The sequence below is a fragment of the Lithobates pipiens genome, unplaced genomic scaffold, assembly GCF_037356315.1.
Source record: "Lithobates pipiens isolate NorthernLeopardFrog02 unplaced genomic scaffold, aLitPip1_a1.2 Scaffold_28, whole genome shotgun sequence".
NCBI lineage: Eukaryota > Metazoa > Chordata > Amphibia > Anura > Ranidae > Lithobates > Lithobates pipiens.
In genome coordinates this window covers 29204960-29219499 of record NW_027507789.1, presented here as the reverse complement: position 1 = coordinate 29219499, position 14540 = coordinate 29204960, and the positions used below count along the sequence as shown (strand labels likewise).

At 44.1% G+C, this 14540-nt stretch overlaps 1 protein-coding gene across 1 annotated transcript; it reads left to right on the top strand.

Annotated features, from left to right (window-relative positions):
- The first annotated feature begins 480 nt into the window (after positions 1 to 480).
- On the top strand, positions 481 to 14126 carry LOC143935255 (claudin-12-like). The gene is made up of 2 exons (XM_077458970.1): positions 481 to 866; positions 6401 to 14126. The coding sequence occupies exon 2, from the start codon at positions 6419 to 6421 to the stop codon at positions 7151 to 7153; it is 735 nt and encodes a 244-aa protein (XP_077315096.1). The 5' UTR covers positions 481 to 866; positions 6401 to 6418; the 3' UTR covers positions 7154 to 14126.
- The last annotated feature ends 414 nt before the right edge of the window (positions 14127 to 14540 follow it).

Sequence of the window (14540 nt, the reverse complement as noted above, 5' to 3'; positions counted from 1 at the left end):
TTTCTATCTATCCTTTTTATTTAACATGTATTTTATACTCATTTAATTTTTTTATTATTTATTTTTTTGCTAATCCTTTTAACATTTTTTTGTAAATATTTTTATTTATTTATGTATTATTATTATTATTATTATTATTATTATTTATTTATTATTATTTTTAAACATGTTTATACATTTTTTTATTATTATTATTATTATAATTATTATTATTTATGTATTATTATTTTTAAACGTGTTTATAAACATTTTTATATGTTTATAAACATTTTTATTTATTTGTATAATTATTTATTAGCTGTCATGCTTGTTGTTTTGATATTTCATGGTTATTACATGTGTTTTCTGTGTTATTAAGTGTTTACAGCACCCAGCGCTCAACATCTGCATCACTTGATCTATATGCAGAAGCAGAGAGGATTCTGGGATTTGCAGTCTCCTTGGGAAGAGATTTACTACATCTGCATGGAGGGTCCCTGATCTCCCAGAATCCTTTTGGGTGGGATGCTAGGCATGTGCAGTGTGACATAGAGGAGCAGCGTCTGCAGTCCTGAGCCCCCAGCCTGTGTGGGTGGTAGGTGACACCGCTCCCTCTCCCTCTGTCTCCAGGATGAGATGCAGAATAACATTGTATATAGGATGTCACTGAGCCCCAGCTGGTGCTCCCAGCCCTGCAGAGATTGGATGCTGCGCTCGCTGCTGGAAGCTCATTAATTTACGGCTCGCGGATTGCCCATAGAATTCCAGCACAGGGGCGCATTCTAATTTTGGGAAACATTAATTGGTGTATTTGCTGCCAGCGTTCTGCATCAAGGTGAAGGCATTCCTATTACCGGATGTACATTGGCTGAAGAAATAAAGAGTCGGTGAGTCGCAATTACATTGTAGCACGCTGTGGATGTTTATTTGCTTCTGATCCGATATAGAGCAGTGATGGGGAACCTTGGCACCCCGGATGTTTTGGAACTACATTTCCCATGATGCTCCACTACACTGCAGAGTGCCAGAGCATCATGGGAAATGTAGTTCCAAAACATCTGGGATGCCGAGGTTTGCCATCACTGCTGTAGAGGTTGTGTTTATTAGAACATTATGGGGAAGATTTGCTAAATCTGTTGCACACAGACACTCGGGCGCAGCTGTGCCTAGTAACCAATCAGCTTCTAAAGCCCCGTACACGCGATCCGAAATTGGCCCGATCGTCTGATAATCTTACCGTTAGTATGGTCCATTCGACAGTCGATTTAGCTTTAACACTGTTTAAGCGACGCTGTTCGACCGCTAGCGGAGCGCTTTTAACCCCAAAGAAGGAGTTAAAAAACGCCTGTGTTGTGGCACTTCCGAATCACTTTTCAGGCATTTTGGAAGCGCTGCCCATTCATTGCAATGGGCAGGGGCGTTTTGGGAGCAGTGTATACGGCGCTCCCAAACTGCTCCAAAGATGCTGCTTGCAGGACTTTTCCTAATGTCCCGCAGTCGCACTGCCCCAGTGTGAAAAGTTACACTGAAATGAATGGGAGGCGATTTTCAGGCCTGTTTGGGAGCGCTCCCACAACGCCCCCTGCCCATTGCAATGAATGGGCAGCGCTTCCAGAGCGCCTGAAAAGCGATTCAGAAGCGCCGCAACAGGAGTGCTTTTAACCAGTTCTTCGGCCGCTAGCAGTGGTTAAAAGCGCCCCGCTAGTGGCCGAAAAGCGCAGCTTAAACAGCGCAAAAATGCTGCTCAACTGTGCACTTTTATCCCCTCCCTGCCCAGCCTAATTTTCAGCTTTCAGCGCTGTTGCATTTTGAATGACAACTGCACGGTCATGCTACATTGTATCCATATGACATTTTTATAATTTTTTTCACACAAATAGAGCTTTCTTTTGGTGATATTTAACTGCTTTTACCCCCCGGAAGATTGATAGTTTTATGACATTTTTATTATTAAGTTTTTTTTAAATTAGTAATGGCGGCGATCTGCGATTTTTATTGTTTACATAGGCATCTTCCCGTTCTGCAGCTCCGTGACATGATCGCGGGACACTGGCAGACATCAAGTACGTGGGACCCGCAGGCTCAGTCACACTGTACGCTAGCCCCCGCCAATTAAAGGGGATATACAGGTATGCCCATTTGCCCACCACTGCCATTGTGCCAACGAATATCAGTGTGCAGCGGTCGACAAGTGATTAATCACCACTGGGTTTTTTTATCATTACCAAATTTTGAAATAAAAAAAATAAAAAAAATATGATTTTCATAGTTTGCAAAAATTTGCAAACAGGTAAGTTTTCTCCTTCACCGATGGGAACTGATGAGGCCGCACTAATGGGGCTATGCTGATGGGTACTGATGAGGCAGTATTGATGGGCACAGATGAGGCTGCACTGATGGGAACTGATGAGGCTGCACTGATGTGAACTAATGAGGCTGCGCTGATGTGCACTGATGAGGCTGCTCTGATGGGAACTGATGAGGTGCACTGATGGGAACTAATGAGACTGCTCTGATGGGCACTGATGAGGCTGCACTGATGGGCACTAATGAGGCTGCGCTGATGGGCACTGATGAGGCTGCACTGATGGGAATTTATGAGGCTGCACTGATGGGAACTAATGAGGCTGCACTGATGGGCACTAATAAGGCTGCGCTGATGGGCACTGATGATGTGCACTGATGGGGCTACACTGATAGGCACTGATGAGGCTGCACTGATGGGAATTTATGAGGCTGCACTGATGGGAACTAATGAGGCTGCACTGATGGGAACTGATGAGGCTGCACTGATGGGCACTAATAAGGCTGCGCTGATGGGCACTGATGAGGTACACTGATGGGCACTGATGAGGCTGCACTGATGAGGCTGCACTGATGGGCACTGATGAGGCAGCGCTGATAAGTGGCACTGATGGGGCTGTGCTGATGGGAACTGATGAGGCAGCACTGATAAGTGGCACTGATGGGGGCACTGATAGGCAGCACTGGTGGGAACTGATTGGCAGCACTGGTGGGCACTTTTGGGACTGCACTGAAAATCAGGACGCTGATTATGAGTGTAGATGTCCCTTTCACACAAGCCGGTTATCAGCTCTCCTCTCATCATGCTGTCAGCGTGAGGAAAATAATTCCTATAACAGGCAAGTGTGTTTACATCATGATCAGCTGTGATTGGACACAGCTGATCACATGGTAAAGGGGTGCTGTGATTGCCCCTTTACCCCAATCTGTGATCAGCTGTTTTCTAAGCCATCACAGAGCGTTCCACCCACGTGCCGCCGGGGTTGCGCGGGAAGGGCGATCACGGGAGGATATCAATGGATTCCCTCCCAGCAATGTAAGCCCGCGCAGTAGCTGTCTTTCGGCTATAGTGCAGGCGGGAAGGGTTTAAGCTGCAATAGGCAGCAGACAGAAATGTTTACATGCCGCGATCGCGAAGCATCGCTCTCACAGCAAAGTTTTTCCTGACATGTACCTACACACTCAAGCATACGGGGAAGCACTGCAAACAGCAAATCAGTTAAAGCCTGCAGGCTAAATGAAACCTATTGGTGTAGGGCCAGCTTCAGTTTTGTGCTCCACATATGAAATGCAACAACGGGATGAAGGCCACTTGCCTTTACCATGCTTTCGGCATAGGAGAGCCGTCATCTCCAACTAGGAGGTCATGCAACTGGTGCCTCAAGGCTTTTCACACCAGGACAGCTTTGATAAAGCTACTTATCCTCATATATAAAGGAGATAATCTCCTTACCCAGGAACTGATTTCTGCTTTCAATCTGCTTTATTGCTGCCTACAAGCCATTGTTTCCATGCACTGCACTGCTGATGGCCAAAAAAACCCTGAAACAGCTGTATGCAGTTTGGAAAAAAATGGCTCTATCCAATGATGGCGAACCTTGGCACCCCAGGTGTTTTGGAACTACATTTCCCATGATGCTCCACTACACTGCTGAGTGCATGAGCATCATGGGAAATGTAGTTCCAAAACATCTGGGGTGCCAAGGTGCTGTAAACCCACGGTTTGGAATACGTACATTTGGCCAAGGGACCAAAGAGTAATGTGCATGGCTCCATCCACTATCCTAAAATCAAGAATGATCCCTATTACTTTGGATGTGTGATGGAATAAGAAATGGAAATACATTCAGTACTTGATGCGCTTTAAAATGAACAACGTCCGGGTTTTAATTGGTTCTTTTGTCCCTGTTGGGGAGATTTGCTCCGCACTTCCTGAAAGCCCAGGAAGTGATTGAAAAGTATCTTTAATGGGAAGACAAAAACAGAAACACATAGAGTAGGGAACGTTTAGAACACATGGTCACAGGAACAGGAAGTAAAGGTAGATCTCTCCCATGACCCCCACAGCCATAAATAGAAATTTAAAATCCTAAGTAAGCAAAGCACTGGATGTGTATCTGCAGCTAATAGGACACAAGGTCTTTAATAAAGCCAAATAGCTTGAGTTCAGCAGCTCTTCACAAATTGTAGGTTCTCCCAGAGACAGGGGTTCCAATTCCAGAAGTCTATATGTATTTGATACAGAAGAAGTTCCAAACAGAAATCCTTGAAGTTCAGAAGTGTTTTGCTCAATTCAAAAATGACAACAGAAGAAGAAAAAAGGCACCCAACACGTTTTGGAGTCAACAACCCCTTCATCAGGGCTTTAACACTTGTCAGAATGTTTATATGATTTATTAATCTAGACCAGGGGTCTCCAAACTTTCTATACAGTAAACATCGCCACATTTGGTATTAGGGGGAGGAATAGCATCCTATCATTGGTATCATAGGGAAGAATAGTGCCCCATTATTGGTGTAAGTGGGAGAAATGGTGCTTTATTGTTGGTGTCAGTAATAGTGTCTGGTATCAGTAGGAGGAATAGTACCCCAGGGGCCAGATAAAGGCACGCAAAGGGCCACATCTGGCCCCAGGGCCACAGTTTGGAGACCACTGATCTAGACCAGGGGTCTCCAAACTTTCTAAACATAGGGCCAGTTTACTCTCCTTCAGACTTTAGAGGGGCTGGACTGTGGTCAGTGGGAGTAGTAAATATCCTGGCGTTGGTGAAAGTTAACAATCATTGGTGTCAGAGGAATAGTGCCCCATCATTGTTGTCAGTAAGAGGAATAGTACCCCATTAGTGGTGCCAGTGGGAGGAATAGTGCCCCATCGTTGGTGTTATTGGGAGGAATAGTGCCCCATCATTGGTGTTATTGGGAGGAATAAGTGCTCCACTGTCAGTGACAGCAATTAGGGCTGTCTTTAATATTGATTGGACCCTGGGCAAAAGTTTTCTTGGGGCCCCTGCATGCAATTTCACTCTCCACCTGCTCTGAGACATAAAATAAATAGCAGCTAGACTTAAAATCAGTTTACTGTATCAGATCAGGCAGCAATTGCGATTGGTTGCCAGTGGTTACAGCATATCATTACTGCTTACTGACTGGTTGCTAGAGGTTACAGCGCACATTATGGCTCACTGATTAGTTGCTAGAGGATACAGCAAATGATTTCTGCTTGTTAATTGGTTGCTAGAAATTACTGTACAGTAATACTGCTCACTGATTGGTTGCTAGAGGTTACAGCACATCATCTCCTCACTGCAGGGGGCATGATATACATATGAATGCTGCCTTTATTTATGTATCAATGCCGCCAGCCGCAGCTATTTCCTTATGAATGCCGCCGCTATTTACATATCAATGCCGGTTATTTACATGTACACATGCGGTCTGCAGGTGGGTCAAACAGCTGAACACAACAATAGGGCAAAGCTGGGCAGCATTAGTAGCAGTATCAGGACACAGCACAGGACTAAAACTTCAAGGGACAAGGGAATTTAAGCTGGGATAGTTGGCAAGTATGAGGCAGCTGTTTTGGGCCCAACAACAATGACAGGGCCTAGGGCAGCTGCCCCTTTTGCCCTGCCTTAAAGACGGCCCTGATACCCCCTTGTTAATGTCAGTGGGAGGAATACTGCCTCAAGGGCCAGATAAAGGCAAGCAAAGAGCTGCATCTGGCACCCGGGCTACAGTTTGAAGACCACTGATCTAGACCAAGAAGGTGATCAATAAGTGAAAGCCTGTGTCAGGGACAGATCTTCCTAAAAACATTCTGACAAGTGCTAAAGCCCTGATGAAGGGGGGTTTTGGACCCAAAATGTGTCGGCTGCCTTTTTCTTCTCCTATTGTCATTTGTGGAATTACTAAAACATTTTCGTTCTCTAAGAATGTCTGATTTTTTGGTTCAGGTTAAAATAGAAACCTGACAGAAATTTGAGCTCTTGCCAACGTTATCCAAAATTGAAAAAAAAAATTGCTAAAGTTGAATTGTAACATGACTCTTTTAGCAACATGACTACATAATTATAAATTGGTAAATTTTTTTGTATAATTTTTTAATTTTTATTTTCAGTAATTCCCGAAGGTTCTAATGGGCTGCCAGGAGGTGCACGCTATTACTCTGCTTGCCTTTGTCTGCGGTACGGCCTCCGTCTCGGGACTGTTTGCTGCCACCCTTCTCCCCCAATGGAGACTGATGAAGCTGTACACCTTCAACAGGAACGAGAAGAATCTGACAGTGAGCATGGGATTATGGGTAAAGTGCACTCGCTTAGAGTGGAGCAGGGAGTGCATGATCTACGACCGGGACTGGTACGCCAGCGTGGACCAGCTTGACATCCGCATCCTGCAGTTTGCACTTCCTTTCAGCATTTTGACTGCCGCCTCGGCCCTTGTGCTGTGCCTGATCGGTATCTGCAACACCACCTTCAGCACCAACATGCCAAGTCTTAAGCTGGCTAAGTGCCTGGTCAACAGTGCCGGATGCCACCTTGTGGCTGGCATGTTGTTCTGCTTGGCGGGAGTGATGAGTGCCACTCCGTCTACCTGGGTAATACTCTACAACAGCATTTTGAACAGCAAGTATGGACCGTATTTCACCTATGATATCGCCGTCTTTGTCGCTTTGGGGAGCTCTGGCGGGATGTTTTTCACAGCAGCTCTCCTGTTCGGGTGGTACTGTAACTGCAAATCTCTGACAGCGTCATATTGGCAGCCATTGTACTCCCATATTCCCAATATGCAGAATTATATCCCCCCATCCTACTCTTCCCAGGCCCACCTGTCACCCATTGAAATAGACTTTCCCGTCACGTACACTGTGTAGTGAAAATGTATTTTCGGATTTTTAGATAGATACTCATAAGAAAAGCAAAAAAAAAAAAAAAAAAAAGTATAATTCATTGTCAGATGTTGTGATTGGAGAAAATGATTTATTTATTTTTAATTAAAGGGTAAATAGATTTAAAGCGGAACTCCAGACAAACTTCTAAATACACAGCTGAAATACAGATATTGGAACTGTTTAACCACTTAAGGACCAGAAGGATTTGCCCCCTTAATGACCAGGCTCTTTTTTGGGATACGGCACTGCGTCGCTTTAACTGACAATTGTGCAGTTATGCAATGCTGTACCCAATCAAAGTTTATATCCTTTTTTTTCCCCACAAATAGAGCTTTATTTTAGTGGTATTTGATCACCTCTGCGGTTTTGTATTTTTTTGTGGGCTCGAGGGGCAGCTTCTTTGGGCCCAACAACAATGACTGGGCGCGGGGCAGCTGCCCCTTTTGCCCTGCGTTTAAGACGACCCTGATTAAACCTTACAAAGAACATGTACTTCTGTCAAGCTGGTCCCGAGGTCTATACAGCTCTCCTGGACAGCAAAGCTAAACCAATGATTTGACTTTTTTTCTGCTGCAGTTAATCAATACAGCCAGGTCACCACCCCGCCCCTAACCTGTCATTGGACAGCTAAGCAGAGGCAGCAGACTAAAGAGCACATATCAGTGTTCATTCTGCTTTCCCCTCCTGTCAGTAAGCTACTTGTACAACTCCACTGCGGCACAATTGATTGGCTGTCGGTGCTGCTCCTCCCACTACCAATCTAAGATCTGTTGTGCAAAAGATTTCAAGAAGGTTAATAGCAAGTCAAATTCATGTACAGTGGAACCTTGGATTACGAGCATTATCCGTTCCAGGAAAATGCTTGTAATCCAAAGCACTCGCATATCAAAGCGAGTTTCCCCATAGAAGTCAATGGAAACAAAGATAATTTGTTCCGCATTGACTTCTATTACATGCAATACCGCATGTGGCCAGAGGTGAGGGGGGCACTGGAGAGCCTCGGAAATACTTGGGGACAGCTCGGCTGAACTCGGAAAGCCTCGGAAACACTCAGGAACGGAGTATTTACGAGTATTTCCGAACGGCTCCAAACCGTTCTAAGTGTCCCCGGAGCCCCCTGCACCTCTGGCCAATTGCGGTGCTGCACCGCCCCTTAGCTTGAATTATGCTCATTTTGCGAGACAACACTCACAAACCGAGTCAGATTTTTTTTTTTTTTAAAGTTGCTCGTCTGCCTAAACACTTGTCAACCGCGTTACCTGTAAACCAAAGCTCCACTGTACTTACAATGTTTGCCATTAAAATACACAAATACGTTTTAATGAATATATAACCGCATTACATGGTGTTTTTATTATATCTACCTGGAGTTCATCTTTTTTTCAAAACGTGTTTTGACTTGCTGTATGAAGTTTTGTACTTCCCATTTCTCTATTTTTGGGATGACCCTTTAAAGTGAAGGCAATGGACAGTAACGTTTTTGCATATTCTCAATACGAAGTTGATGGGGTTTAAAACAAGACCCCACTGATCTCAGTAGCTGCAGGAAATGTGACGCAATCCATCTTGAAATTTCACAACAGAAGCACTAAAGTCCTTCAAGTAATTTTCTCAGCAGCTCAGCTTCCCCGCCAAAAGCACTAGCTCTGTGTTTACTTTGGAGATTAGAGGGCTGGAAGGCCTATGAGTCACTGCTAGGAGTGAGAGCTGAGTCACACTTGAGAGAGGGAGCAAGGTGGTCTGAGCTGCTAAGTCACTCTTGGAAGGGGGAGCAGGGGGATCTGAGCTGCTAAGTCACTACTGGGAGTGGGAGTCGAGTTGAGCTGATGAATTGCAGCTTGTAGGAGAGAAAGGTGTGCTTAAGGCTGGGTTCACACTGCTGCGGTTACGAGAACCGGTTGTGCACCGCACTGCAAATCACATGCGATCTCTGTGCGATGCGAGTTCAGCCATACAGATAGTATGGCTGAATTCGCATCGCACCCGCCCCAAACTCGCACAGGACCCTTTTTTTGGTCCGTAGCAGAATCGGATCGCATGGGTGTTCACACCATGCGATCCGATTCCTGTCCGAGTTTGCAGATCGCACTGCGATATGCGAACTGATCTGGGGGTGTCATTAACGTTTCACTGACACTCCCAGCAGTTCGCATAGGGCAGTGTGAACTGCCGCCGGGAGGCATGCGATGCGGGAACCCATCGCGGATTTGCGGCATTCCCGCATCGCTGCAATGTGAACCCAGCCTAACTGCAGAATCATTGGGAGTGAATCGCTCCACAGTGCCTACAGCTATAAAGTTTAGTGAGGGGCTTGTTTTTTTTTTTTTTTTTTAACTTCAATCTTTATTGTAGGAAACTCTCAAAAAAAGTCACAATAGTAGAAAATACAATTCCAGAGGCATATAAGAATGATAAATTAAATAGACTCCATATACATTTACAAGTTTGGGCTTGTTTTAGGCTCATTAACGATTTGTTATGTAAAAACTTCCATGTCCTCAGCCTGGGAACAGATTCCCTTGAAGCTTAAAAATGGCAGACTTCGTTTTTTGTTTTTTGCAACTTTCACTTTATTTGGTCAAATCTAGTGCCCACGTAAAGGATTATCCAGGGAAAGAGTGTGCGGTATTCTAATACAGCCAATCAAAATTCATCTTTCAGTAATCAACTAAAAGTTAAATCTGACTATTGGTTACTCAGACTGCATATAATTGTATGTATAATTTAATAATAGTTTAATACTGATATGTTTATAGAAGTGGACTGAGAAATCGAAAGGCATTTAGGCAAGAAAAGATGTTGTCAAAGCCCCTCCTGCATTCGGTTGAGCTTAGTGGTTTTGCTGAATCTGGGTCTGGATAGGTTGCAGACGGCTGCTTGAAGGCTTCATGTAGTCTATAAATAGTGGTCGGAGGGTCTTCAAGCTGGGCTAGATATAAGGCTAGATATAAGAAAGGCTTAGAGGGCCTCCTAAAACACCTGTCTGCCCTTTACGAAATGACAACAAAAATAAAAGGTCAGAATATAAAGATTTGATTCTGCTGCAGTTCCCTCATTTGTATTACAGTATGTGGTCCTGTTCATAATTAACTTTATGAATTTATATATGTAAAATAAGTTCTTATATGAGTCTGGATTCATACTTATGCACATACAGTAGTATGTCATTCCCTATGATGTGGAAGGCAAGCACTATTCTGGAACACCGATATAGATAATTTAGGAAGAAGTAAATGAAAATAGAGAAAAAGTGGAAATTTTATCCAGAGCAACTGACTAGTTACTTTGGTCAACAACTACACCTTGGCTTCAGCTTTTTTAAATCAGCCTCAATGTTTTGTACATATCATTTCTGTATGTTGTCTTTCTTGAACTGTAATGTACAGTAGATGGAACCTCTGGAGAACAATACATCACTTGCTGGCTTTCCTTCATTCAATTAGGTAAACCAGGAATGAGTCCATGTACTTGATGTATAAATTTATGTACACTATATGACCAAAAGTATAAGTGGAATTTATGGAGTTCTGGTGTGTAAGAGTTGGGTCGCTGTTGAGGTCTGAAGACCACAGTTTTGGTGTGTGTCTCCTTTAGTGGCCAACGTTGGAGGATGCATTATGTACATCGCTGGTACTTGGGTGCCCCAAGGATTTAACAGTCAGAACCAGAAGCACCAGATTATCAGACCTTAACAGGAGGTCATTCCCGAAGACAGTGAGCTAAGAACTGGAGTAACGGAGGTGGCCAATGGGTTAAGAATGGATGTAGTCATTAACAAAGGCAAGGGTAGAACGTGTACGGGTAAGTTATGCAGGTGAGTCGTCCAATTTAGGAGTCCAGCAGGTCAAGAATAGCAGGCAGAGCAGAGAACAGGGATTTAAACTAGACCTGAATCAGGAGTGACAACGAAATGGGAGACAAGAGTACCAGGATTTGGACTAGGAATGCTTCTTGGACAGGATAACAAGACCAATGATTGACATGGAGACTGAGACAAAGATAAAAGATATAAGAGTCACACCTGGCAGGCAACAGCATGGATAGGTCATGGTCACCACCCACCTGAATAGATAAATAGGGTAGGAACACTTGTGCCAGAACGCAGGAAAGGGACTTGGAGTGCAGTGAGCCAGACGTGACTCAAGCAGTCTGCAGGTCCATGGGTGGACAGCAGGAACAACAAATGCAACAGGTGGACACTACAAGCAGAGCACAAGTAAATTCTTGACATGGCATTCCCAGTAAAGGGTAACATTTAATACTAGAGCATGCAAAGACATTTTATCCAAGCTTGCGGGAACAGTTTGTGGAAGACCCTTTTCTATTCTATCATGACTGTGTCCCTGTGCACAAAGCCAGCTCTTTAAAGACATAGTTTGGGGTTGAGGAACTTGAGTGTGCTGCACAGAGCCCAGACCGCAACCCTACTGAACACCTTTGTGATAAATTGTAATGCCAACTGTGAATCGGGTCTTCTCATCCAACATTAATACCTGTCTTTTGGCTGAACCTTGTGGAAAGCCTTCCCAGAAAAGCGGAGACTGTTATATCCACAAACGGAGTAGGGGGAGGCAACTTCATAAAGTTACCGATGGTTAAGGAATGGGATGTCCAGCAAGCTCATATAGAAGGCCATATAGCATTACACACATCACCAGGGCAGAAAAAACCCGAACATAGTTAAAAACACTTCTTCACTCCACCCCAATCTAAGGAATAACCTTTTGGCTGGAGTTCCAGGTTAAAAAAACACTTACACCAAAAAGAGCATCAGGCAGTATGTAAAATGGTATTGACTTTTGCTAACCCTTCAAACCTGCAAATTTCGGGTACAGGTTCAGTTTATGGTGGAACATTTCACATTTATGTTAGAATGACACACCTAAATTCTGCCAGGCATGTCTGGCACCATCAGCACTGCATTTGGTGCTGTTATGCTTACTTAGGAGCTGGAAGACAGTACTGGGGTTGATTTACTAAAACTGGAGTACAAAATCTGGTGCAGCTGTGCATGGTAGCCGATCAGCTTCTCACTTCATTTTGTTCAATTAAGCTTTGACAAAGAAACTTGAAAGGTGATTGGTTTCTATGCAGAACTGCACCAGTTTTTGCACTCTCCAGTTTTAGTAAATCAACCCCAGTGTGTGTTAGTATACGTTCAGGCAGGTGATATGGCAGCAGTTTGTCAAACCTCAGGTGGGCTGTATTATTTCATTCCCAGCTGCAAGAGCCATCCTCAGACAAACTAAGTGGAGAATAATGGGATAAATAAGGACCTTTATTAGCCTGCAACATTTTAATCATTTAAGACTAAGGGGTACATTCAAAAAGCAGTTGCATGGCCCTACCACAGTCATACTACGGCTTTAAAATAAAAACGATTAAAGCGGGGTTCCACCCTAAAGTGGAACTTCCTCTCATCGGAACCCTCCCCCCCTTCGATGTCACATTTGGCACCTTTCAGGGGGGAGGGGGGTGGAGATACCTGTCTAAGACAGGCATTTGCACCCACTTCCGGGCATAGACTCCCACAGGAGTCTATGCCTCTTCCTGTCCCGGCACGCTGTCTGCTGGGACACACACAGGTCCCAGAGACAGCGCAGACCATTTCTATTGCGCTGCGCGACTCGCAGTAGGGAACCGGGGAGTGAAGCCGCACTGCTTCACTTGATTCCCTCATATAGAATGGCGGCGGCAGCAGCCGAGAGCCGAGCGATCGATCGGCCTCGGCTGCCGACATCGCTGGATCCTGGGACAGGTGAGTGTCCATTTATTAAAAGGCTTTTAAATTTTTTTTACAGGGAAATCCCTCTTTAAGTACTGCAGTATGTATAGAGTAAAAAAACAAAAGCAGAGTACATTTGTAGCTAATTGTCCTAATGGCATAGACCAGTGATGGGGAACCTTGGCACCCCAGATGTTTTGGAACTACATTTCCCATGATGCTCATATACACTGCAGAGTGCATGAGCATCATAGGGAATGTAGTTCCAAAACACCTGGGGTGCCAAGGTTCCCCATCACTGGCATAGGACATTGCAAAAATAAGAGAAATTATGCTATTATCCAGAAAAATTAAAGAGAACCAGTCATGACTGAACCCATGTAAGAATTTGAACAACTAGGGCAGTGATGGCGAACCTTGGCACCCCAGATCTTTTGGAACTACATTTCCCATGATGCTTAACTACACTGCACAGTGCATGAGCATCATGGGAAATGTAGTTCCAAAACATCTGGGGTGCCAAGGTTCGCCATCACTGATCTAGGGTCCAATTTATAATGGAGAGCAAATATAGCTATTCACTATAAATACACTGCTAGGCTACACCACACTTTTCCTCCATTTTGCAGACCATTCATAAAATGCAGGCAGTGATGGGAAGTCTTTATTATGTCAAGGAGTTACGGTATTTCTACTTAGTGCAGCAGAGATAAACCCATGGTCGGAGGAGAGCCTGTTCACTTGACTTTGACGGGTCACATGCCCGGCTCTTCTCCCAGCTTTTATTTTTACTCTATACATACGGCAGTGTTTTCTAAATGTGCAATGTTTTTATTTTAAAGCAGTGGTAAGGCCATGCTGCTGTTTTATAAATGGACTCCCATTATTCTTGATCTGGTTTGTCGGAGGATGGCTCTAGGCTGCAAGAGGATGGCTCTTGCAGCCTAGAGTCAAGTATTAAAAGCAGTGGAAGTACCATTGTTTCCTCCATGCAGATAAATCCTTACTGTAGATGCACAAATGTATTATATGATGGAATGTTTTCACCAGTGTAACCTTCATTACTTATTAGGTAGTATATATTGAAAGTGTACAATGTTGTCAGATTTACCATCAATGAATGCAACTCCTAGACCTGTTACAAACAACTCGTTGTTTTTTTGTACTTGTATGTGGTAATTCTGTGATCTTTTTGGAAGTCTTATTCTTGTAATAAAGTTAATAATGGTGTATTCGGTGTGAGATGCTACTTTTTTCAGTCCACGTTATATAATGGACTTGTATGAAATGTTAGGGGATAAAACTGGCGATGACCAGTGACGGCTAGTGCTCAATATTTTGGGAGGCGGCAAACCAAGTCCTAATGCCCTATACCAGTGATGGCGAACCTTGGCACCCCAGATGTTTTGGAACTACATTTCCCATGATGCTCATGCACTCTGCAGTGTAGTGGAGCATCATGGGAAATGTAGTTCCAAAACATCTGGGGTGCCAAGGTTCGCCATCACCGCCCTATACACACGGTCGGAAATTCAGACGGAAAAGGTCCGATCGGATTATGTTGTCGGAAACTACGATCGTGTGTGGGCTCTATCGGACTTTTTCTGTCGAAAATTCAGACTGAAAAAGTTTGAGAGCAGGATC